This window comes from Pholcus phalangioides, unplaced genomic scaffold (genome assembly GCF_987345545.1).
Source record: "Pholcus phalangioides strain wild (caught in Gottingen) unplaced genomic scaffold, Ppha-v1.0 ptg000010l_1, whole genome shotgun sequence".
In the NCBI taxonomy this organism is placed as follows: domain Eukaryota; kingdom Metazoa; phylum Arthropoda; class Arachnida; order Araneae; family Pholcidae; genus Pholcus; species Pholcus phalangioides.
The window spans coordinates 12,260,367-12,284,008 of record NW_028301603.1 but is presented as its reverse complement, the minus strand read 5'-3'; the positions used below and the strand labels follow the sequence as shown (position 1 = coordinate 12,284,008).

The 23,642-nt window shown below is 39.7% G+C and overlaps 1 protein-coding gene across 2 annotated transcripts; it reads right to left on the bottom strand.

Annotated features, from left to right (window-relative positions):
- Positions 1–1,196: 1,196 nt before the first annotated feature.
- On the bottom strand, positions 1,197–23,000 carry LOC149080933 (ras-related protein Rab-3A-like). 2 transcript variants are annotated; one of them, XM_089237625.1, is made up of 4 exons: positions 16,799–16,937; positions 15,293–15,517; positions 9,536–9,654; positions 1,197–4,594 (listed from the first exon to the last, which is right to left on the bottom strand). In XM_089237625.1, the coding sequence occupies exons 2-4, from the start codon at positions 15,494–15,496 to the stop codon at positions 4,282–4,284; spliced, it is 636 nt and encodes a 211-aa protein (XP_089093751.1). In that variant the 5' UTR covers positions 15,497–15,517; positions 16,799–16,937; the 3' UTR covers positions 1,197–4,281. The 2 variants fall into 2 exon arrangements, with proteins under 2 accessions (XP_089093751.1, XP_089093750.1); XM_089237624.1 differs by lacking the exon at positions 16,799–16,937 and adding an exon at positions 22,879–23,000 and having other exon boundaries at positions 4,142–4,594.
- Between the last annotated feature and the right edge of the window lie 642 nt (positions 23,001–23,642).

The following is a 23,642-nucleotide window of genomic DNA, read 5'->3' as shown; positions in this document are numbered from 1 at the left end:
ATTCAACAAGATTATCACGCATATAATTCCAGCATCCTATTAAAAATCCCTTCTTGATAATGCAGTCGATGCTCGTTTTTACGAAATTGAACGGTCCTAAAAAATTAGTTCATAAATACAAAAGAAATGGCATATTATTCGGTACCAGGGGACACTAGTTTGTAAACTGGATAGTCGTGAAACCGAGCAGCGAATGCAATAATTTTTCCCACTGTATCAAAATTTCAAGCAAGATGCACAGAACTATGAAATCTATATAAAATGATTGTGCAGATGGAAGGCAACGGGTACAAGTGCATTTTCAACATGCTTGCCAAGAAAAGGTGTTGTGCAGGACAAACAAAACTTGATTAGCAGCTAAGTACAAAAGCTAGAGTAAACCACCAAATACATAAAGCACCGTGATGACAATGTAAAAAAATCTCATTATTGGTTTTTTGCATGCACGTGCATTGCAACAGTGATAGATATGTGCAGAAACTATAAATGCACTACAATGGTCTGAGCTTATACACAGCGTAGGATTGACACGTACAATAGACTTTCACTTATTCTTCTCAGTAATAGTTTACACCAGATAACTGGAAGGTAGCTATTTAAAATAAAATAAAAAATTAAGCTGTGTGTAAATGTGTTCAAATATGTAGTTATATACAGTATACCCAAATTATTAGCGCAGGTAACTGGCTTGACGGCTGCAGATAATCTGCAAATTGGTTTGAGTATCCCCCGCATTAGCCAGGAAACAGTAAGGGAGATCAGCGTGCCATGAAATTTGAGTTGCCAATTCTGGAAAATTCTTCAGCATCTGGACACTTAGAATAAATTGGCTGAATTTGAAGCTTATCTGATCTCTGCATTTTGAGGTTCTTTGTATTTTACAAACTATATTGGAGATAGAATTTTAGGTTTTCTTTTACTGCAATAAATCTTTGTATTACAAATGTACTTATATTTGTTTTCATAGATTAGATGTGCTAAATAACAATAAGTAGATTGAATTTTTATATTCTTAGATTAGGTATTAAGGATATATAAACAGAGCAAAACATTAAATAATAAACAAAGAAATGCACTGCAAAAACAGATTATAGTACATATATGGGTCATTCTTATGAAATTCTGCAAGAAATGAAGACAGTGCTCCACCCTAGGGCAGAGACAATTACCATATAATTTTTTGTTTTTCATGCTATAAATTCACAGTAGAAGGGCCCGCACCAAGTCTCTCCTAGGGGTCCTGCTACTGGGGACACAATTCAGACCAATTTTATGAGAATGACCCATATAACATTTTAGATTTGAACATGCAAAAAAAGAAAAAGGTCAAAACAGTGAATCTATTTCATATTATGCTCGTGATAAATAAATATTTAATTTCCCTTATATTGTTATCAAAACCCTGAACAAAACATGTGATACAGAGAAAAACTATTATTTTAATCAGATTTGTGTATTTAATATTTAACAGATTAATATTGGTCTTCAGTCTACATTATGTTGTACGTTTCATTCTTATCGAATCTTTTTCTCCAGCAGTTAGAAATAGACCAGACTCCACATTCAAAAAGCTGGTGTCCCAGGATTTTTACGGCATAATGGCTAAGGCGAGGAATACAGTAAAAGCAGTAAATATAAATTCAACTGAAAGGAAAGGACGTGTGTTCAACTGTTATTTCCAAATACAGCACGTACATTAACTTTGGTATCAAAATTTTTTTATCTCATACAGGGTATCTACCTGGAAAATTTGCTGTCTTGCAAACTGCCTGAAGCTTTAACTGTATCACAAAGCTATGGAAATTTAAGAATGTCCTAATAAAGAAATGGGAAAGAAATCGAGAGCAAAATAAAAAAAAAATCAACTCCAATATTCACTTGAGGGTGTGTATTCTTTGCAAATCGCATTGATCATGTTTTGCAAGCCATTTTGCTAGCCAAGCTTTATGACAGGGAATTTAAACATCGACAGCAGAACCATTTTCATTCATATTTCTACACTAAAGAGTTTTGTACGTCTCAAACACATGATCTATATTTCAAAATTCTTAAATGCTGATTGTTTTTATAATACTAGCAAAAAAACATTTGATTTAAAAGTTTTTAGAAAAAAATGTTGGAAACAAAAAGAGATAAATGCAGTTTCACTGAAGGGTAGAAATGGCATTTTTAAAAACTCGGGCGAAAGGTTTTGTTTGTATAGGAACTCTGGAATGATGAAAAATGTATAAATATACAATACACAACAACGCACACTGTGTATAAATTTTACAAAACTACTCCATTGAATGGGAATTTGTAAAAGCTTTCTAAAACGACTAAGTTATGATGGCACAAAAATACTCATAAATGAGCATCACCAAATTATATCGGATATAAATACAACTAGCCGCTTTGTATCTCTTCCTGGCATATTTACAAAGCTGTTCGGGACAGGCAAATATGGATTATCACATACATAGGTAGAATATAGCTTTTTCCCTCTTGCGTACATATACAAACTACATCTGCTACAAGAATATTTTTTATATATGTATATATCAATAAGCAAATTTTTCCAGGTTTCGAAAAACGTTTTGACAGATTTAAAATCTCAACAAATATGCAACATTACCCATACAAAGCACAATAAACTTCATTACTCTAATATGAAATGCACACTGAACTAGTAGCTTATGGAAACAGACAGACTTACAATAGAAATGTATCAAAGACTGTATCCTGTTAATGTCTGTCATAAAACTAGGTTGATTTTTTTTTAAGTCTCAACCAAGAGTATCACTGGAAACGACTAGACTATTCAATATTATGGTTCGTGTAACATGGTGGACATTCATCATTTGGAAGGAGTTGTTGGTCATGTTTTTTCATAGAGAAAAAAACATCAATTCCTTCTTACTCACACACATCATTTGTCATAATTTTCAAGAATACAGTTGATGCTCATTTTTATGAACTCAGGCAAAAATGGACAATTAGTTCGTAAATGGTAAAGAAGTTCAATGAAATGGCATGTTGTTGAATACTATAAGACTAATTTATAAAAAGATGGCACTAGTTCATAAAAGCATTGACAGTATAAATTTTTTTCAAACTTTTTTTCTCTCAAGAGAGAAGATTAGAGATGCACCTGATACCTCAGCTAATGAAGATAATTCATTCTGAAAACATTCATTTTAGCTGAAACACATTTTTGCACAGGTTTCTATAGAAAGTCATTCAATTCTTTCCAGGTTCAGCCTAATATTTGAAGACGAGTTTCAAAAAACATAGAGAAGCACTATTAAAAAAAACAAACTGACCACAGGCTCAGAGTGTTGTGTCAGCATGTATATCCATATTAGTAATAATCGTTAGCTGAGACATTCATTAGCTGATGCATCGCTCTAGTAGTCTCTAATATACAAAGAAATTCAATTTTTTTTTTTACAATGATTACACTGAACAATAATAAAATTACATCCAACATGAAAATTGCAAATCATTCCAACCTGCTGAACACTAATGTCACCATGAAAAAGTTTTATTGGCTTCTGTTTCTGAAATATCACCCTGTTGAAAGTTGAAAAGTGCTTTACTAGCATTATTATATGGTGAAAAAGTGTTAAGGTCCATACAATATTGTTGCCAGAGAAAAGACAACAGCGATACTAGGTCACTGCTGTTGGACAATTGTAACAGTACCAGTTTGTTTTTTTTCTTGCATGATATGTATATGCTTTTATATTGGGTTGCTGTGTTTTGGTTATATATTTGGCATCCATATTTTTATGGGCACTTTTTTTCAGCCACCTTGTTGGGAATTTTACCTATTGCAGCCTTTGTATTATATGTGTACTAAATGTCTAATTTCAAAGAAAACCACAGCCAATCCAATTTTTTTTGTATGGTTAAATTAATGTTCAACACAATAAATTACATTAAAAAATGGCTATTTCTGTCTTGGACACAGAAACTTCCTCACAATTTGTTGTCCAGTGTTTTACAATATTTGTTCAATTACTCGGAAGAACAGTGACAGGCTATTTTTTTTTATAATTATGGACAGGAGTATGATTAATCATGAAATTAAATCGATTAGTTCAATCATGATGGTAAAAGAATGAAGACTCAACACGTCTAAATTTAAAACTATAGGGAAATAAACAAAAAAAAAAAATTGAAAAGTAGTAAATTAAAATAAAATTGGACACATTCCGTAATTCAACCCAAGACGTCCGATTGAAAATACATAAGGGTTAATGATTAAACACGTATCATTCATGATTAAAATCCAATATTTTAACACTGGCAATTGCTATTTGTAGCATTTTTGCCCTCGATCAGCCTGGTTCCTCTTGAGGAAGACGATTGACTTTGATCGGCTGGGCCCAGAGCCGCTATCCTTTCGCACATCAAGTCAACGAGCCGCTCAAACGTTTCTCGAATTCGTATGTTCTCCTTGGCTGATGTCTCGAAAAAATCCAGACCCAGCATGTCAGCCAGTTGTTTGCCGCGCTCCGCAGAAATCACTCGTTCGTCTTCTATGTCACATTTATTGCCAACTAGGATTGCTGGTGCACTATCTCCAGATTTAAGTTTTATCTCAGTTACCCTGGAAAAAACATTAAGAACTTTGTATCATTTCTATCATATACAGTACATGCTGCTTGATGTTGTCATATCAGGAATCTGGGTTTCTGACAATAACTAATCAAATGACTATCGAAAAAAAAAATCTCAGTACAAGTAGGATTACCATAAGTCCTATTTGACTGAACAGAACGTTTGATAACTGATTTTCTTCCCCATATAACTACTTTACCACACACCAACTTTAGTCATATAGTTCCAACCAGTAGTTGGGTGGAAAATGAAGGCACCATCTATCAGTGGTCGTCCCCTAGGTTTGGTAAGTAAAGAACTTTTTATGTTCTTGCCTCAGATCCAACACCGTGGATCTTGACAGTAACCTTCAAGGTGGAAGATGAGCACCTTACCACGGCACCATTTGGACACTTTTCCACATAACTGGTTTCAAGATGAAAATATTTTTTTACGTTTCAAGCTAAAGCCCTTTTTGTTCAGAAATTGTGAGAAGTTAACATAACAGGCTAATGTGTATTACAAATCAAGATACTTTATATAACGTTTTCATTACATTTCATAGATTCCTTTGGAAAAGTCTTCCAGCAGTGAAACTATGTATGGGGTCAGTTGAAAGAAACCGAAGCGATTTTTACCTTACACATGCCTTCAATATAGGAATGTCATTCAAGGCTATCTAAAGAGTATCATGGGTCCTCAGGCAACTCAATTTTTCTGAACCCCACACCTGACAAGAATGTCTGCCTACCAATTCATATGCTTAACCTCGAAAATCTTGACAAGATCTCATTATCATGCAGCTTCTACGCATGCTGCCCCCCCCCACCCTTCAAGGGTGGAGCTGACAGGGCTGTAGCCATGGGGACCAGAATAATTATCATTATTTTGTTTTTTCATGCTACAAATTCATTATAAAAGGGCCCATGAAAAGTCTGGCTTGGGACATCGCTGAAGATCCAGCCTAGAAGCTCTGCTCTAGGATGTGGGGGCCATGCTTCTCTGTATTTGAGGCCCGGAAGATGGTACTAATGTTATTACAAAAGTAGCACTAAGCGTACATGAAATCATAATGGCTATTATGTGGCCCAATTAGAACAGACTTTGACTTCTTACATAGGGTTACCAGATTTGAAAACTGAGAAAGTAGGATGCCTGCATGTGCACCCTTAGTGATGTAGCAAATGAGTTTAAGCTACATCCCATGATTCTTGCATCCATAAGTCACAGGCAATCTCAAAGAAACATTGGCAATTTCCAGATCAAGTCATTTATTAAAGTCAAATTAAGTTGCAATACATTAATCAAATGTTGTCCTTAAACATTAATAGCCATGATCTCAAATAATAAGATATGAACAGATCTCACCCACTTATGTTGTCGACAATCGACATAGACTATGAAGATCTAGCTGACTTTTCAGGGGAATCAGACTGGAATGGTGGGCAATTCAACCTGATTGATGGAAGTCCATGATCACAGTTTGTGAATCAGCTCATCGATGAAGCACACATTATAGTGAGAAGATCATCATTCACGAAACAGCACATCGATGACATGGCACACACCATCAGTGGGAAGATCAAGGTTCATGAATCAGCACTTCAAGACATAGCTCACCAAGACATCTAAAGTTAGACAGGAAGGCGACACACAGATGATTATTTCAACACACGAGGAAGATGAGATGACCATCACTTTTCTTTGTAAGCTCTTTTGAGCATCCTGGAAAGCCGTATTGCAGACATGCAAACATAAACATTACGATGATCATCGCTCACATTGAACACTTTGCCCAATTAGAAATATACCAACTCCTCTGACTTAAATGAGTAAAATCATCATTAGAAGACAATGACTATCCAGACCAGCCGGAGTAGTTAAGCTCAGTAGAATTAGTCACACATTTTAACGATTAATACAACATCGCAGATGTTAATAAATTATCATGAAGAGCCTCAAGGCTGCTCTTGGTACAGCTGAAATGCCATGTGATGTCTAGCTAGACGGACTATTTATAGTGGAGGTGAACAGGTTTATTCTCGGACCAATCGTCGTACAGCAGGCACTTGGCATAGGAAGAAAGTGATGACGTCATTCAAATGATTTCCATATGGACATGTGGCGTTGAGTTATGTTTAACATTATTACACTTTGGTGGCAAGTCTCAACAAGATGGAGGAAGTTGAGCAAGCTCTCCCCATATTGTTTACATGGCTATTTAATTATGAGATCACGGAACTATTAAGACGAACGAAAGCCCACGGGTACCTCCATATATATATATATATACATATGTGTTAACGGAACATGCAAGCCCTAGGGCGATATGTTACAATGTCACTTATCCCAATTTTCACAACAGATGGCACCACTATTCCAGTCAATAAAACCGGTCACAACAATTTCCCCCAACAATAAATTTTCAGAACTGCTAAAAAAAGCAGAAACAAAAATGCTGGGAATTTCGGCAGTTATTGGTGAATGTGTGTGAGGGACAACACAAACTGATGAATATTTTTCAAAGTGGGAAAAAATTTCCTCAGAAAAAAATAAAAATAATTCCAGAAACCTGAAAAAGAGGACGAAAGAATAAATTTTCCAAAACTTAGGGAGGACACCTGAAACGCCATCAAAAAGGAGGATGGTTGGTAACCCTACTCCTACAGTCTTGCAGATGATAACCATAACTTATGGAATACAATACGAGTCTGGTTCACCCTCTCGCTTCAAAATATATGCAAAAGTGATAACAATACTGGAATCATAACATTAATCATGATTCTAATAAGCGCATCTACTGTATTATAAACAAGGTCATAAAACAACTTAGTTGATATACGTGCCTCTAACTGCCGCAAAAATCAAAGAATGCAAATGAAATTTGAGGTATAGGTATTACAGAGTAGAGTCTCAAGAATGAAAAAGAAACAGCTCTCATGGATACAGTCACAGCAAAATAAAATTTTCAACGTAACATTCACTTTTATACATTGCAAAGTTGATCAGCACAGTAAAAACCATAAATGGCTGCTACTACTATACCAGACATACACCTCGTCCATATTTCTCTATGGGACTTCTAACGAATTGGTACATGTTTGAATTTGTGTGTATGCATAGTGAACCTTCCATGAAGTTTGTTGCTGTGTAATGCTTGTTATGTGTAGTGCTGCCATCTACAATCAATTTTTTAAACTGAGTTTTTCTCAACTCAGTGAGTGAAGTGTAATTTGTGCCTTGAAGTTGGGAACCACAGGAAAACCAACTTTAGCTGACACCACTGGCGACGGTGGGGTTCAAACCCAGATCCTCACAATGCGAGTTCGTCACTATGACCACTCAACCACCACAGTGGCTATCATAATGGCTACTACTAAACCACACATATACCTCATCCATATTCCCCTGCGGAACTTCTAATGAATTGGTACATGTGTGTGTTCGTGTTACGAACCTAACATGAAGCTTGTTTCTGTGTAGTCGTTATATATATAGTGCTACCTACCACATACAACCTCTGACAAAGTTCGGTGAATAGTCCTGTAACATTAACGTAGTTGAAATGTTAACGAAAGTTACCTTACTGTCCTTCAAAATAGTCACCTCCCATTACTATGCACTGCTGAGATCTCCTATACATGTCCTGGAAACTTTGCAAGAAGTCGTCTTTTGGGATGGAGTTCAAAAGCCTAGTCACGTTGCATTGGATGTCAGGAATATCGTCAAATCTCTTTCCTTTCAAAGCGGGTTTGAGTCTTGGGAATAGGAAGAAGTCTGGAGGATTGAGATCTGGCGAGTATGGTGGATGTTCAGTTTGCACCACCCCCTTTTTTGCCAGGAATTGTTTGACGATATTGGCTGTGTGAGGGCGAGCATTGTTGTGAACAAGAAACCATGAACATTGTTGTGCGTACTGAGGTCAGACCCTGAGTAGACGTTTCATGAAATGGGTCAAAATTTCAATGTACCTTGCAGCATTCATCGTCGTTTCCTCAGGTAGAAATTCCTTGTGGATTTTCCTGTTCTCAGTTAAGAACCAACGCACTAAACAAGCACTTTGTAAAACAAGTCTTTCACGGAACACAAACGATGCTCAACTGAACAATGGTGGCGGCAGATGGTCAACACCTGCCACTACGCATATGCAGCGTTTTGCTTCGCCAGTGTTGCCAGATCGGCCGTTCTGACTTCATTCACCAAACTTTATTGTCAGAGGTTGTATTTTTCAAACTATAAGTGAAGTGCTATGGTTGAAAATTTTACTGTTGTAGGCCTGTTGCTCTCTGCGGCAATACTTTTTAATGAGGGGATCGGCTTGCATTCACACCTCGAAGTTGGGAACCACAGAAAACCAACTTCCCATAATGGCAGTGGGAATAGTGCCTATATCATTATATAGCCTGAGTTAAACGTAGATAAAGAAACGTGTAAACAACCAATGCAGATCGTACTGATACAGGAAATCCCCCACCAAAGAGTTACCACACTAACCTTCTGTCTGCAGCCTGCGCCGGCATCTATGGTGCTAGAGGTGCATTCCCAAAGCCATTAATGATTTCTCACTGCAAAAATCACCTGTTGATCAATTAATGCATAAATTGAGTGTGGAAATTCAATTTTTTTTTTGTCTGCGACCACATTCACAAGAGCTTTGGTTTATTTATTATCATTCTTGAGCACATACTTCGAAACACCTATATTTTGAATCTCATTTGCATTAGTTGATTTTTTAGACCGCTCATATAATGGCGAAGTTATTTTAAGAACTCCTTGTATACATGAAAAAAATTACAATACCCCACCACAGAATGAATGCTCCTGCGTTTTTTCTCTTCAAAAACTGACATGTATAAGCTGACCTACCCTCTCCCTCCAACAAATTAAATAATTTAAAACAAAAAACACACTTGGCTTGCACACGAGTAAACTGTATGTAAAGAATACTTACCAGTCGCGAACACTGTTGTAAGATTCCTCATTGGTGACATCATAAACAAGTATGAAACCCATTGTACCTCTATAATAAGCTGTAGTGATGGTCTTGAACTTTTCTTGGCCTGCCGTGTCCTAAAATAAGTTAACAATTAAGGAAAGTAAGAATTTTCACGAAACATTCATAAAAACATTTGAATTTTACATTCACGAAAGCCAATTGGATGACAAATTCCAGTGGCTGCTTGAAGGTTTCCCTATCCACAGACAGAATCAAAACTCAAACCAATCAAAACATGCAGAGGGCGGACAAAATAATCTTTTTTAAACAGTAAATTTGAACTATCATGACACAAAAACATATTCAAAGGTAAAACTTCTAATCAGTCTCACAGCTTACATTGTCATTGATAAACTTCAGTTCCGTTCAAGAAAATGAGATTATTCTTTTGTAGGTATGTTAGATAACCTTACACCAAAAAACATGCAGACATACCAATACTGTCTAAAAAGATGTTTTCGCTATTCATACAAAGATTTTAACAGCTGGACGATGCAAAAATAAATTTCGGAAAGAAAATTCAACTGCCCCCCATGGGTAATCAAACAGAAGTCTGCTTAGATGCTGAGCAAGCTCGCTAGATGAGGGACTAAAAGCTTATATTCCCTGAATGGGACCATACATACATAGACAATCAGGCCTAACTCAGCTGCTAGTTCACATACACTCAGCTTCAGATAAGAAGTCACCATCTGGTGGCAAAAGTCAGTGCATAAGAGTGTTACATGTGTATTTACTATACAAAAAAGCCACTTGGCAATAAAGGACCCACCAAAGATCGCAGCCTAGGAACCCTGCTACTGTGGACACATGTACAATATCTGTAGCTCACCACAATGAAAGGGCTGTCAGGACTGTTGGAATAATATCATTTTCCTCCTTTTTACTGTGTGTATGTATTCATGTTCTTTCCCCATATACGCAATGTTTCCCTCTTTTGGGGACTCTTTTTTCGCCTCCACTTGACCGCTGCTGTATGATAGTTATTCTCTTTGCTTGTATTAAATGTCGTTCGTCTGACTAGACGCGTGTTTCGTTTCTCTCTTGTCGTCTTTCCCTTCCGCACTCTGCCCGCCCACAGGTTATGGGCCCAGAGACATATCTTTTGAGACGGTTGCGCTTTCAATTTTTTTTTTTTCACGCTCCGATAAGCAGTAGTGGTATCTCGTTAGAAGTTTAGTTTCCATTCGTTTTATCGTGTGCATCAGGAACCTTCGCAACGATAATGGCCAGCATCAAGGACAATATTGACAAGCTGAATGATCAAAACTATTCGAACTGGAAATATAAAGTGAAACTTTTGCTAATGAAAGAGAAACTTTTCAAGAAAGTCATCGAGAATGACAAGCCGGATCCAGGTGAAGCGAATCGAAGGACCCTCGATGTATGGGAGGAAGCCGACAGCCAAGCACAAACGTATATTGGACTAACTGTCGAGGATGATCAGCTCATCCACATCCGTGATAGTAAATCCGCGAAGGACATGTGGATCGCCCTGAAGGAGTATCACGAGAAGAGCACCAACAAGGTTCACCTGATGAGGACAATCTGTTCCCTGAAGCTAGAAGGCGGCGGAAATGTTCCCGAGCACGTCGTCCGGATGCAAGAACTTTTTCTGAAGCTGAGGGACCTCGGCGAGGAATCCTTATCGGATAAATGGAGTACCGCCATGCTACTCAGCAGCCTGCCAAGGAGCTTCGATCCGATGATCACCGCATTGGAAACACGTGCCGAAACCGAGTTGACGTTCGTTGTTGTCCAGCAAAAGGCCATCACCGAATACGAAAGGCAGCAGCAACAAGTGGATCCAGGTAGTATACTCACCGAAAGAATGATGAAACTCGGATCAAGCCACATCGACAGGAAAAACTCCATAAAGTGCTATTTTTGCAAGAAGCCCGGCCAAGTCAAGAACAGATGCAGAAAATGAATCATCCGGAGAAAAAGTCCAGAAGCTCAAGTGAAAATAAAGTGAGCGCCGCTCATCAAAAGAATACCTTGCATTCACTAGGCATACGGTCGGAAAACTGGATTGTGGATTCTGGTGCCACGCGCCACGTGAGTAATGATATAAATTTTTTCCCGTCGTTAGATAACTTGTATAAAGATAATATTGAAGTCGCAAACGGGAAACAGTTCATGTGCTAGCCATAGGTTCCGGGAATATGCTATTGAAAAATTTAGACGGTACTGTGACATAAGTGTTACTTTCGAATGTGTTGTATGCTCCTGATGTCGTCAGTAATCTGATATCCTTTCGTCAGCTAACTTTGCATGATGCTTCCGTGAACTTTCATAGTGATTATTGTGAAATTCATTATGGTTGGAAAGCAGATCGGTATTGCTGACTGTCGGAAATCTGTACAGATTACGGTTTTGTCAGTTACATAAAGTGAATACAGTGACAGGACATAAAGAAAACTGTGTTCATACATGGCATCGAAAAATGGGTCAGAGATATAGAAACCATCAAGAAGATGCATGCTGAAGGACTTGTTCATGATTTGAAACTCATTGATTGTGGTATCAACATGTCCTGCGATACGTACATGAAAGGGAAACTTTCGAGACTACCATTTTCCAAGAAATCCACGAGTGAGTCGAGCGCACCACTAGATCTAATTCACACCAATGTATGCGGCCCCATGCAAACGATCACACCAAGTGGAAAGCGGTATGTTGTCACATTCATTGACGACTATTCAAGGTACACACAAGTACATTTGTTGGCACAAAAATCGGACGTATCCGATGCTATAAAACAGTACCTGAATCCTGTTGAAAATAAATTCAGTCAAAAAGTAAAGGTGATTCGATCCGATCGAGGAGGTGAATACCTGAACCGAAACTTGAGGAAATTCTTAGCCAATAAAGGTGTGCAAACTCAGCTAACTGCGGCTTATTCTCCACAGCAGAATGGGGTAGCAGAAAGGAAGAACAGGACTTTGGTCGAGATGGCACGTTGTATGCTGATTGATGCCGGCTTACCGAAGAACTTTTGGGGTGAAGCTGTGATGACTGCCAACTACATTCTGAATAGTGTTCTAACGCAAGTAAAGTACAGGACTCCTTACGAACTGTGGACGAACAGGAAGCCTACTATCAAGAACCTACAAGTTTTTGGATCGAAGTGTTTCATTCATGTACCAACAGAGAGGAGTCAAAAGCTCGACAACACAGGAGTACAAATGATTTTCCTTGGGTACAACGAAGAATCGAAAGCCTATCGCTGTTACAACCAATCATTAAAGAAGGTCGTAATCAGTCGAGATGTCAGGTTCTGTGTAGAACATCAAGTAAGCGACAGCTCGACGCGAGTACAGATGACATTCGGGAAACCAAACTTTCTGGCTCCGTGGAAATAAAAACTCAGGAGGAGCGATCCAAAAACCCTACAGCGGAGGATCCCGGAGGTGACGGATCCTGAATTCGTGTTTTACAAAGGTCAACTAAAGGCATCTCGCCCAAGAGTTTCGAAGTGATGAGAGCAGGTGCTGACCATCGCACGGGGAATTTCTCCAAAAAATTGACAGATGAAGACAGCGATGATGAGGAACGTCCAACCTGCAGTTGTATTCCTGATAGAAGGCACTTCAAAGACGGCTTCATTGTGCATCAAGCCAGTTTGTGTCGTGGTGAAGATCCAGAAACACTAGAGGAAGCTATGGGCAGCCCCGAAACATATAGACTCAACCAGTCAACCCAGCAGACGGATTTACAAAAGCACTTGATATTGTGAAATTAAGAAATGTTATGTTTATTTACGGGCTCAAATGAAGTGGGGGGTGGTGGAATAATATTTTCCCCCTTTTTACTGTGTGTATGTATTCATGTTCTTTCCCCATATACGCAACGTTTCCCTCTTCTGGGGACTTTTTTTCCCTCCACTTGACCACTGCTGTATGATAGTTATTCTCTTTGCTTGTATTAAATGTCATTCGTCGGAGTAGACGTGTGTTTTGTTTCTCTCTCGTCGTCTCTTTCCCTTCCACACTCTGCCTGCCCACAAGGACTAGATGGCAGATTATCTACCACGAGAGCTACTACTTCTAAACCACAACACGCACCTCATCACACATTCCTCTGTGGAATTTCTAACAATTTGTTACATGTTGGAATGTGTGTGCACGGGTTGTGAACCTAATGTGAAGTTTGTTACTATGTAATGCTTGTTATGTGTAGTGCCAGCATCTATTTTTCTAATTATGAGTGAAGTGTAATGATTGAATAACTTGTTATAGGCCTGTTGCTCTCTGCGGTGAGACTTTTTGACAGGGAGATCGGCCCGCATTTGTACCTTGAAGTAGGAACCACAGAAAATCAACTTTAGCTGATCATCACTGTGATAATGGAGGGTTTTTAACCTGGGTCCTCCTATAGCGTGTCAACCACTTTGACCGCTTAACCAGCAGTAATTCTCAATATCTCATAAGTGTCCTGTTAAGGGGACTGTTGAAACCATGCTAGATCTGTGGGTTCCCTGTCTCACAGAACGCAACTAGATGCTTGGTATGTCAGGACAAGCATGTATTTTGGCACCCCCCCCCCTCATAATGTTGAAGGAATAAAATTTACACACTCTGGTTCGGCGACGGCGGCACAAGACCTACCTGCTCACTTCCAGTTGTGGCCCTGTTGTCTTGGACAAAAGTTATTGGTTTGTTGAGAAGTCAAAATGTACCTCAAGAAACTACAATAAAATTTCATCTTTATCATAATCAAAGTATTTTCATTCAGTTTTGTGTCCCACTAAAATGTAACGGCCTGGTGCGGCTGCACCTTTCGCACATGCTTTAGTCCAGCCCTGGCTTTTACAGTAAACCTCTTTGCAGACATGGGCAAGACAAAGATTTGCCCATGAAAGAGGGGTGACCATTCATCAGGGGTTTGAAATACATACTTTTACAAAACAAAGGGAATCATCATTTAGCCATAAAAGAGTGACCGACCACATCTGGGGATGTCCGTAAAGATTGATTTTCATGTATTTACATTGTGAACCTCTCGAGATATAGTGCAAGATTATTTCACTATGAATGAGGGCCATCATTAGTCCGGTGGCAAGACTGGCACAGGTATCAACATCAGTGGGAGTATTATTAGATTTGTCTTAACAAGATCTACCAACAGAAATCAAAAACACTGAATACTTTCTACTATATCAGTGTTTAAAGCATTTCGTTGTGCAACTTTTTAAAGAGCCATCCACTATTGTCAGATGATTGATTATATATTGCACCATCATTATAATATTGAAAATTTCAATTAATTTCACCTAGGGGCCATAATATTGTGAAAGTCATAGTGATGGACTAGCATCGCGCGGATCTAGGTTTGAACACCATCGTTGCCACAGTGGCGGTTGACTGAAGTCAGTTTTCTGTGGTTCCCAACTTTAAGGCACGAATGTAAGCTGATCTCTCCATTAAAAAGTCTTGCCACAGAGAGTAACAGGCCTACAACGATAAAATTATTCAATCATTACACTTCAGTCATAAGGAGAAAAGTTAATGGCAGCACTACACAGAAACAAAACTGCATGTCAGGTTCGCTATACATACATTCCAACATGTACCAATTCGTTAGAAGTTCCACAGAAGAATATAGATGAGATTCATGCGTGGTTCAATAGTAACAGCATGAAAGAAAACAAAACTTTAGTTGTTAAACACAAAGAAATTTAATAAGATTGACCAATAATCAAATACAAACCCATATCTGCAGTCTCAGTCTCTTATCCTGCCGAAAGACCGTTTTAACTTTGAAATCTATGCCAACAGTGCTGACGAAAGCCGGGGTGAACATGTCATCGCAATATCTGTGAAGTATCGAAGTTTTACCAACGCTGCTGTTGCCAATCATAAGTACCTTACAGAGGAAGTCATAAGTCTGCTCGTTTGCAGTCTTCGGAAACATCTGGTCTTGTCTAACTGACGCCTGGAAATAATAGGCTATAGCATTTATTCGGTTACGTAGGCTATAACATCAAGCTACAAAGTAGACTTAAGCATCTGCAGAAGCGAAAAAACCAATGATACTGTGCACGGCATGATCACCAGAAGAATATTACGTGAACACATCTCTTAAGAGCTATGCTATTTTTTACCCCAGAGAACAACGGTCCTATATCAACAGTTTCCTTGAACTTTGCGGCTTCCCTATTAAACAGGCTGACATAAAATTAAAAAAAATTTAATGTTTCGCTCAGGTTCAAATTTTTTACAGTGCAAATACAATTTAAATGTTATATTCACACAAAATTTTAGGTGACAATTCGATTTTTTTCCTTTCTACTCAGCATTGCAACCTGTTGGTGGGATACATCAAGCCTGGCAAATGGGTTGATAGTGATGAGAATAAAAGTAATTCTAAGCAATTATTTCTACAAATTCATCACCAATCACAGCCGAAAAGTTCACCGACATGGCAATTCGCCATTAGAAAAAAAATTCACAGACAGTCCATCAACGTAGTCACATAGTGAGTGAATAATTGAGTCCGCAAATGAATAAGTGGAGCTATAATGACCGAGAGGTGATGCGTAAATATACCTCAGATCACCGAGCAGTGTAAAAACTGCACTGCAAGCCGGAATCGTCAAGAGAAATGTGTCGCGGGTCTCAAGCGATTTGTAAATGTGCCGCGGACGGCTCGAGTCACCTGGAACTGTGCGTGAATAGCTTAATTGATGTGAAATTACACCGCGAGCTACGTAAGAGCTCTGGAATTATGCCACGGGCCACTTAAATTATCTTTAAATACGCCGCTGATCACTAAAGCGATGCGGAACTTCACCCAGCGGGTAATTCAAGTGACCCGTAAACGTGCAGCTTTAATCATCGGGAACAGTCGCTCTTGAAGTCACAGGTCACTCAAGTTATCTGCAAATGTGCCACTTATTAAATTTCTACAAAATTATGTTTGCAGTAGCGGGCCAGCAGACCAAATGATTCAGAGGGTCACATTTGAACCGCGGGCCACGAGTTGAGCATCTACGCCATTAATTATAAATGCCAAAGGAACATGTTATGATAAACCCAAAAAAGAAATTGAACAATATATTAATTGATACAATTAACATTAAATACTAAACTGCGTCATCTTTTAATTCCTCTTTAAAGAGGAGAAAAACCACGTGTAATAAGAGTTCAAAAATTCACCATTCAGTAGTAAATTATCATTTTTTTTTCAAGTATACAAATTGAAAAACACAATTACTTTTCCAATATATTGAAACGTTTTATCGATAAATCTCTACAACGAGACGAAGCTCTTACTCCAGGTTAATCAACCGAGAAAGTAAACAAACGCTTTATAAAATTTCGCTTAAGGCAACGTCGATGGGAGCGCCATCATTCCATACGTACCTGCTGCCATCTGGAACCTGAATTTAAGACGATGAGTGCAGTGCACTCACTCACTGGTGCAGTGCATTGTATGTTTGAGGGTTCGTTTCAAGGTAATGCCTGGTTTTCCTAGGAATAGGTTTTTTTTGTGTAGCGTGAAACGAATTAGACCATTTCGCGCCGGCAGAAACGTGTTACATAATCACGCTACGCGTTTGTGTTTTCCTAGCGAGGCGCATCAGATCAGCAGGGCGGCTATATAAAGTATATGGCTTTGGCATCAGCTACTCTGTCGTCTGCATGCTCCAGTTTGAAGGGAAGGGAAAGAAAACACACAAGAGTGAAGAGAACATCGACAAAACGTACGGCGCACGACGCATTCGACTCCTCCAGAAGCAGTCGGCCAATCACCCGACGTAAAGCGCTGTCGTGAGGCGTATTGCGCTCTGTAGGAAGACAGTCATGCTGCTTTTCTTATTGGTGAGTGGGCGGAGTGTTGCACTGGGCGAATCACGTTCAACCCACACGGGTAAAAGGCTTATATCCCGGGAGGGACAGAGCCTGGGTCGTGTCTGGTCTGACGGGCGAATCACGTTGCGCGTGGCACAGGAAAACTGCTCCTAGGAAAACCCGGCTTTAGGGAACATCGAGCCATAATATAAGCTGTTCCCTTTCCTTCAAACCGAAGCATGCAGACGACAGAGTAGCTGATGCCAAGGCCATATACTATAATATATCAGATCTGAGGCGGCTATATAGCCGCCAGAATGTTACCAAAAGTCTTCTTTGATGTCATTCCAAGCGTCCTCTTACATTTCGGAAAAATTCGCCCCTTTGTTTTCCTTTTCAAGTTTCCGTAATCATAGTGAGATAGATGGCTTTTTTCTCAGCCCGAGATATCAAGGAAACAGTAATTTTCCGGGTACTATGCTGAGGTGAACTCGGAAAGAAAAGTCATCCCGTCTCCACCGGGACAAGTTCAGTTCGTTTTACGGGGCATAAAGAAACGTCCAAAACAAAGAACCTAGAATAAAGCAGACGACAACATTCAATACAGTTCCTTACGAGGGAAGCCCACAAAATGACCTGAACGGCGAGTTCAGTTCTTTCTTCGGGGCATAAGGAAACGTCCAAAACAAAGAACCTAGGATAAAGCAGACGACAGCAGAAATTTTCATTCAGTACTGTTCTCTACGAGCAAAGCCCACAACCTCAACTGAATAACAAGTTCAATTATTTCTTCAGGGCATGCGGAGACGTCCAAAAAAAAAAGAACCTATCGTCATTTTTCCCCCCAATAAATTTTATAAAGGGGTTGAACCCCCCCCCCTCCTATAATTTCTGAAAAAATGATGCAATGCACCATCCTCCTCCTGCGTACGCGCTTGAGTCCCGTACATACGGGACGATCAGCAATTTTCAGCCCCTCCAATGTTTTCTTCACGTCGTCACCTCCGGTGAGGGAGCGAGTGAGTGGGCGATAGGGTAAGTGAGCGAGCGAGTAAGTGAGTTAATGACTGGGGAGGCGAGTGACTGAGCATGTGGGTGCGAGAGTGGTGGCGAGTGAGTAAGTGAGCGAGCGAGTGACCGACTGGGGAGGCGAGTGACTGAGTGAGCATGTGGGTGCGAGAGTGGTGGCGAGTGAGTAAGTGAGCGAGCGAGTGACCGACTGGGGAGGCGAGTGACTGAGTGAGTATTTTACCCCTCACTCACTGAGGGGTGAGTGACTGAGTGAGTATTTTACCCCTCACTCACTGAGGGGTGAGTGATTGAGTGAGTATTTTATCCCTCACTCACTGAGGGGTGAGTGACTGAGTGAGTATTTTACCCCTCACTCACTGAGGGGTGAGTGACTGAGCGAGTGGGTTATTTGAGTGAGTAGGCGGGTGAGATACTGAGTCCGTGAGTGAGCGATTAGTTTGGCAAGAAGCGAGTGGTTTGGCGAGTGAGTGGGCGAGTGGTTTGGCGAGTAAGCGAGCGAGTGAGTGGGCGAGTGGCTTGGCGAGTAAGCGAGCGAGTGAGTGGGCGAGTGGTTTGGCGAGTAAGCGAGTGAGTGGGTGGGCGAGTGGTTTGGCGAGTAAGCAAGTGAGTGGGTGGGCGAGTCAGCTACTGAGTCCGTGAGTGGGAGATTGGAACAATGAGTGGGTGAGTGAGTGGGAGATTGGAACAATGAGTGGGTGAGTGAGTGGGAGATTGGAACAATGAGTGGGTGAGTGAGTGGGAGATTGGAACAATGAGTGAGTGAGTGAGTGAGTGGGAGATTGGAACAATGCGTGGGTAAGTGAGTGAGCTATTGAGTCCGTGAGTGGGACATTAGAACAATGAGTGGGCGAGCGAGCTACTGAGTTCCGTGAGCGTGTGTGTAAGCGAGTGAAACGGTGAGTGGGTGATCAGGCGAGTAATTGAGTGGGTGAGCAAGCTACTGAGTCCGTGAGCGGGTGAGTGATGGAGCGAGTGAATGGGCGAGCTACTAAGTCTCTGAGCGGGCGAGGGAGGGGACGAGTGAATGGGTGCGTGATCGAGCGAGCTACTGATTCCGTGAGAGAGTGAACGAGCGGTTGAGTGACGGAGTGAGTAAGTGGGTGACTGCGGGATTGACCGAGCGAGCTATTGAGACTGCGACCGAGCGAGAAACGCTTCAATTATAAATATGTAAGGAATGAAAGTTATGTCGAAAACTATTCATTAAGTACTGTATGTTTTGAATGAAAGTTACCAAATAAACATGTAATGAAAAGTTTGCCGAAAATTATATCACCTCTAACACTCCCCAAGAATAAGTGCTATTTCTGATTTCGTTTTTTGAAGCTCTAGTTTCTTGAGCCAGTTTTCGAAAATGTTTTTTGTCACCCAAGAGGCTTTACGTGTGAGAATTGGGTGTTTAGAACGAGATAACTTCACGCAGCTTTTGAACTCAAGCATGGCTTTTTACAATAAGAAGCTGAGGCTCTCTTTTACATGTTTCGATGATGGAGAAGATTAAACTTATCTTTATATTCACTTTAATCCACTAATGTTTTTCCCAGCATCAGTAGTAGGACATGGGTCTGAATCCCAACGTGGTTAAAATCCCGAGAGTGTCGAATTGAAAATTTTAATTTTACCGTATACGCCGCTCCTCGTGATTTATGTCGAGATTTGCATTTCTCACGGCGAGGGACGTTCTGGGGCTGCCAATCAAGATGATAAATTGCGATCAAATAAAATTTTGATATTTTAATTTCACTGTATGAGCCGCACTTTCGACTTTCTGTCCGGATTTGCATTCCTCCCAGTGAGCGGGGGGCCTTGGGGCGCCGATAAGGATAATGAATTGCTATCAAATAAATTTTGAAATTTTGATTTCAACGTATAAGCCACGCTTCGCGGTTTCTGTCGGTAATTTTATAACGGTGTCCTTTTTTTTACTGCTGCCTCCTAAATTTTTCCGCGGGGCAGTCACCCTACTTCTCCAGTTCCGGGCCTACACTGGGCGAAGGTGTTTTATGCTTTTTTTTTTGGGCCCCACTTGATTGGAAACACCTGCTGACATATTTACATTCTGAATGTCGAAGTTTTTGGCTAGATCTCATTGTCATGAGGCCCACTCTGCACTTGAGATTCTCGGGAAATGCTCTGGTGGACCCATGCGTTAAGACGGTACTAGCCCTGACTACATGCAGTGCTTACATCGGAAGGCTGGTAGTGCAACAGTCCTGGGGAATCATGATGAATGTATATATTTTTTAAATTATAAAATTGGTAAATTAGTTACAAATGATAAAAATTCTGCCATTTTTATGATGATTTAATTACCGAAAGCAATTGCTTCAAAACTGACTTAAACTGAAGAAATAGTTAAATGTCTTCAATTATTTCGGCCCCCTGCTTTACCGGATTCCCGTTGGCCCATTGTACATTGAATTGAGCCGTTGTGAATTTGCGGATGCAGAGTTGTTGACCCGTGCACTTCGTGGGGAGTTCTAATTTTTCCCGCAATGTTTGATGGTTCGGAAACCCGTGGAATTGGGCAGCTGAGTTTTCTTTTCATATAAAAAAAAATTGAAATATATTTTTACAAATAGTGCAATTTTAGGATTAAGATTAATATATTCTTTATTCCCTTTTGCGAATATTAAACCAATCACAGAGGAAAAAAGTAATTCGGCAATGTAAACATGTTTAAGCAGCTTAGCAACGGGAAGCGTCCATTCGGCATAAACAAGTAGGATAGGGTTGTAGAATAACAGAACATAACGTGAACTCTCGCCAACTCCTCTGCATAATACAGGAAAATCTCGCTTATACTACGTTCAAGAGGCCAAGTGAAAACATCGTATGAATGTGTCGAATAACTGAGACTTTTATTTTTTGAAACAACTACACCCCCCTCCCCCCTTCCTTCCTCAGATATACAAAATATTATGTTGCGAGAAATGAAAATCCCGACAAAATGGGCAAAGTGCTGCTTATACGGTGAAAATTTAAATTTCAAAATATACTTGATCGGCGCCCCACAATGCCCCTCACCGCGAGAAATCCAAATTTCGACAGAAATTGCAAGGAAAAGATATGTTTCAAGGTGGGGAAAAAATCATTCGGAAACCTGAAAAAAATTACAAAAGGGTGAATTTTTTTCCGAAATGAAGGAGGACGTTTGAAATGGCATTAAAAAAAGAGGACGTCTGGTATGTGTACCTAGGTTTATCCTACGGCTGAACCCCTAAAGACGAGAAACGTCTTTAGTGGCAGCAGGTAAGCTCAAGCCACCCCTACTGACAAAGGTTGGTGGCGCCCACCTCGGGAAACGTCGCACTGTACGGCTTTGGGATGTATCCACTATATCATACTAGCTACTCTACAAATTTATTCGACAAAGATCAAGATCACCCGTTAGAAACTTACATGGATTAATTTCTCTTATTTTAAATCTTTATATGTAGACTAGCTATAATACCCGGCGCTGTGTGCTCGGGTTTTCTTCAATGAAGCTTTTTGGATCACGTGATATCTCTTTCTTTGAGGGACATACAAACCGTGTCCAAGTTAACCAATATGGCGATTTCCCGCACGACTCATGAAAGAAACCAATCTATATTTCAAGAAACGTAGAAATGACTGATATATATGTTTTTTTCCTTTTTCAAGGGGAACTATATATACTGTATATAGGTATTTCGATATATATATTTCGATTCCCCCCCTGAACTTCAAGTTGCCATCTCCCTGTTTCAGCTTCCAAAATGCTTAGTTAAAGCTGTGGAATTTCTTCGATGCACTATACGGGCCCATTATTAATTTTAAAACAACCTAAACTATATGAATTTATGCAGTTGGATATTAAAAGACAATACAAACAAATTTTCGAGATTGAGAAGATGTAAATAAAAAAGTAGAAGTCAATGTTATTACATGGATATCCAACTCAAAAGTAGATCCGGCTAATTACTTCATATTTAATCTCCTGGGCTTCGTATATCTCTAAGCGAACTCAATATTTCCGAAATCGAGTATTGAATACAATTTTTTAAATTATTGGGCAGAAAACCCATTGAATTTCTGCATTTCTACAGTTAAAGTCGGCAATTTCAACACTGATTTCTATGGGGGGATCATCCTGTCCCTCAAAGTGATGATGATGATGATTCTGACGACTATTGAAATAGTGGCAAACCATTGTAAAAGGTATAAACTATTGTAAATATACTGGCAGCATTAAAGAAGTGGCAAACCATTATAAAGGCATATACACGTCTGAAACGCATTGCTAGAGCCTTGGTAACCAAAGTAAACGTTCCGAAAGTGATTGTTGAGGCCCACAAACCATTGTTGCCCGACAGTCAATTTTATATATATAGATTTATAATTTTAAATCGTTGTAAATGCTGTTTAAAATGAGCGTTTCTTTTAAACAATCCAAGAGTGATTCAACATTTTTTTTTATATACTACTATTTTTTGAGCAAATTCTCACCTGTTTCTTGGTGATCCCGCGGATACTTGAACGGATCTGTTTCAAGTCGGGTCTTCGGAACATGGTTAAAGGCGAGTCCTGTCTCAGCATGGTTCGTATCAATGACTAGGATAGCTCGCGTTAAGACGTCTGTGTAAGGATAAGCCTTATTCTAGAGGCTATAGCTCGCGCGCGTGTGTGATTATTTTTCTCTCATGTTATTTTGTTATTTCTTTTTCGACTAACATGTACGCACCATCTGCGTTCGGTATGTGCTTGACAGTTAAACTTGAAGACACCCATTGTCTGATTTTTTGGCTCAAATCCAACACTTTATAAAAGCTATAATATTTCTGGGATATGTGAGAATTACCACACATCCCCCCCCCCCTCCCGCATTAGCCGGTAAAATCGAGGGAGACCACATACTGGGATTATCCGTAATTCCCGACATGCCGGGAAATTCGTGTGTCACGGATTCCATCACGGATTATTAAACATTTAGACTCTCAAAGAATAGATTGAATCGGCTGATCTGAATCTCATCACTTCTCTGCATTTCAAGATCTCTTTTTTTTTTACGAACTACGGGATGTCCCATAAATTCATAAATACCGTATATACTCGTGTATAAGCCGAGTTTTTTTTTTGTGGAAAAATTCATTCCTCAAGTGGGAGGTCGGCTTGTACTCGGGTCATTTTTTGATGAAAAAATATCGACCCCCCGCAATCAGTAGTAATTTTTGTATCAGTGTTCGAGAAACCGGCGATCAAACCCCACAGAA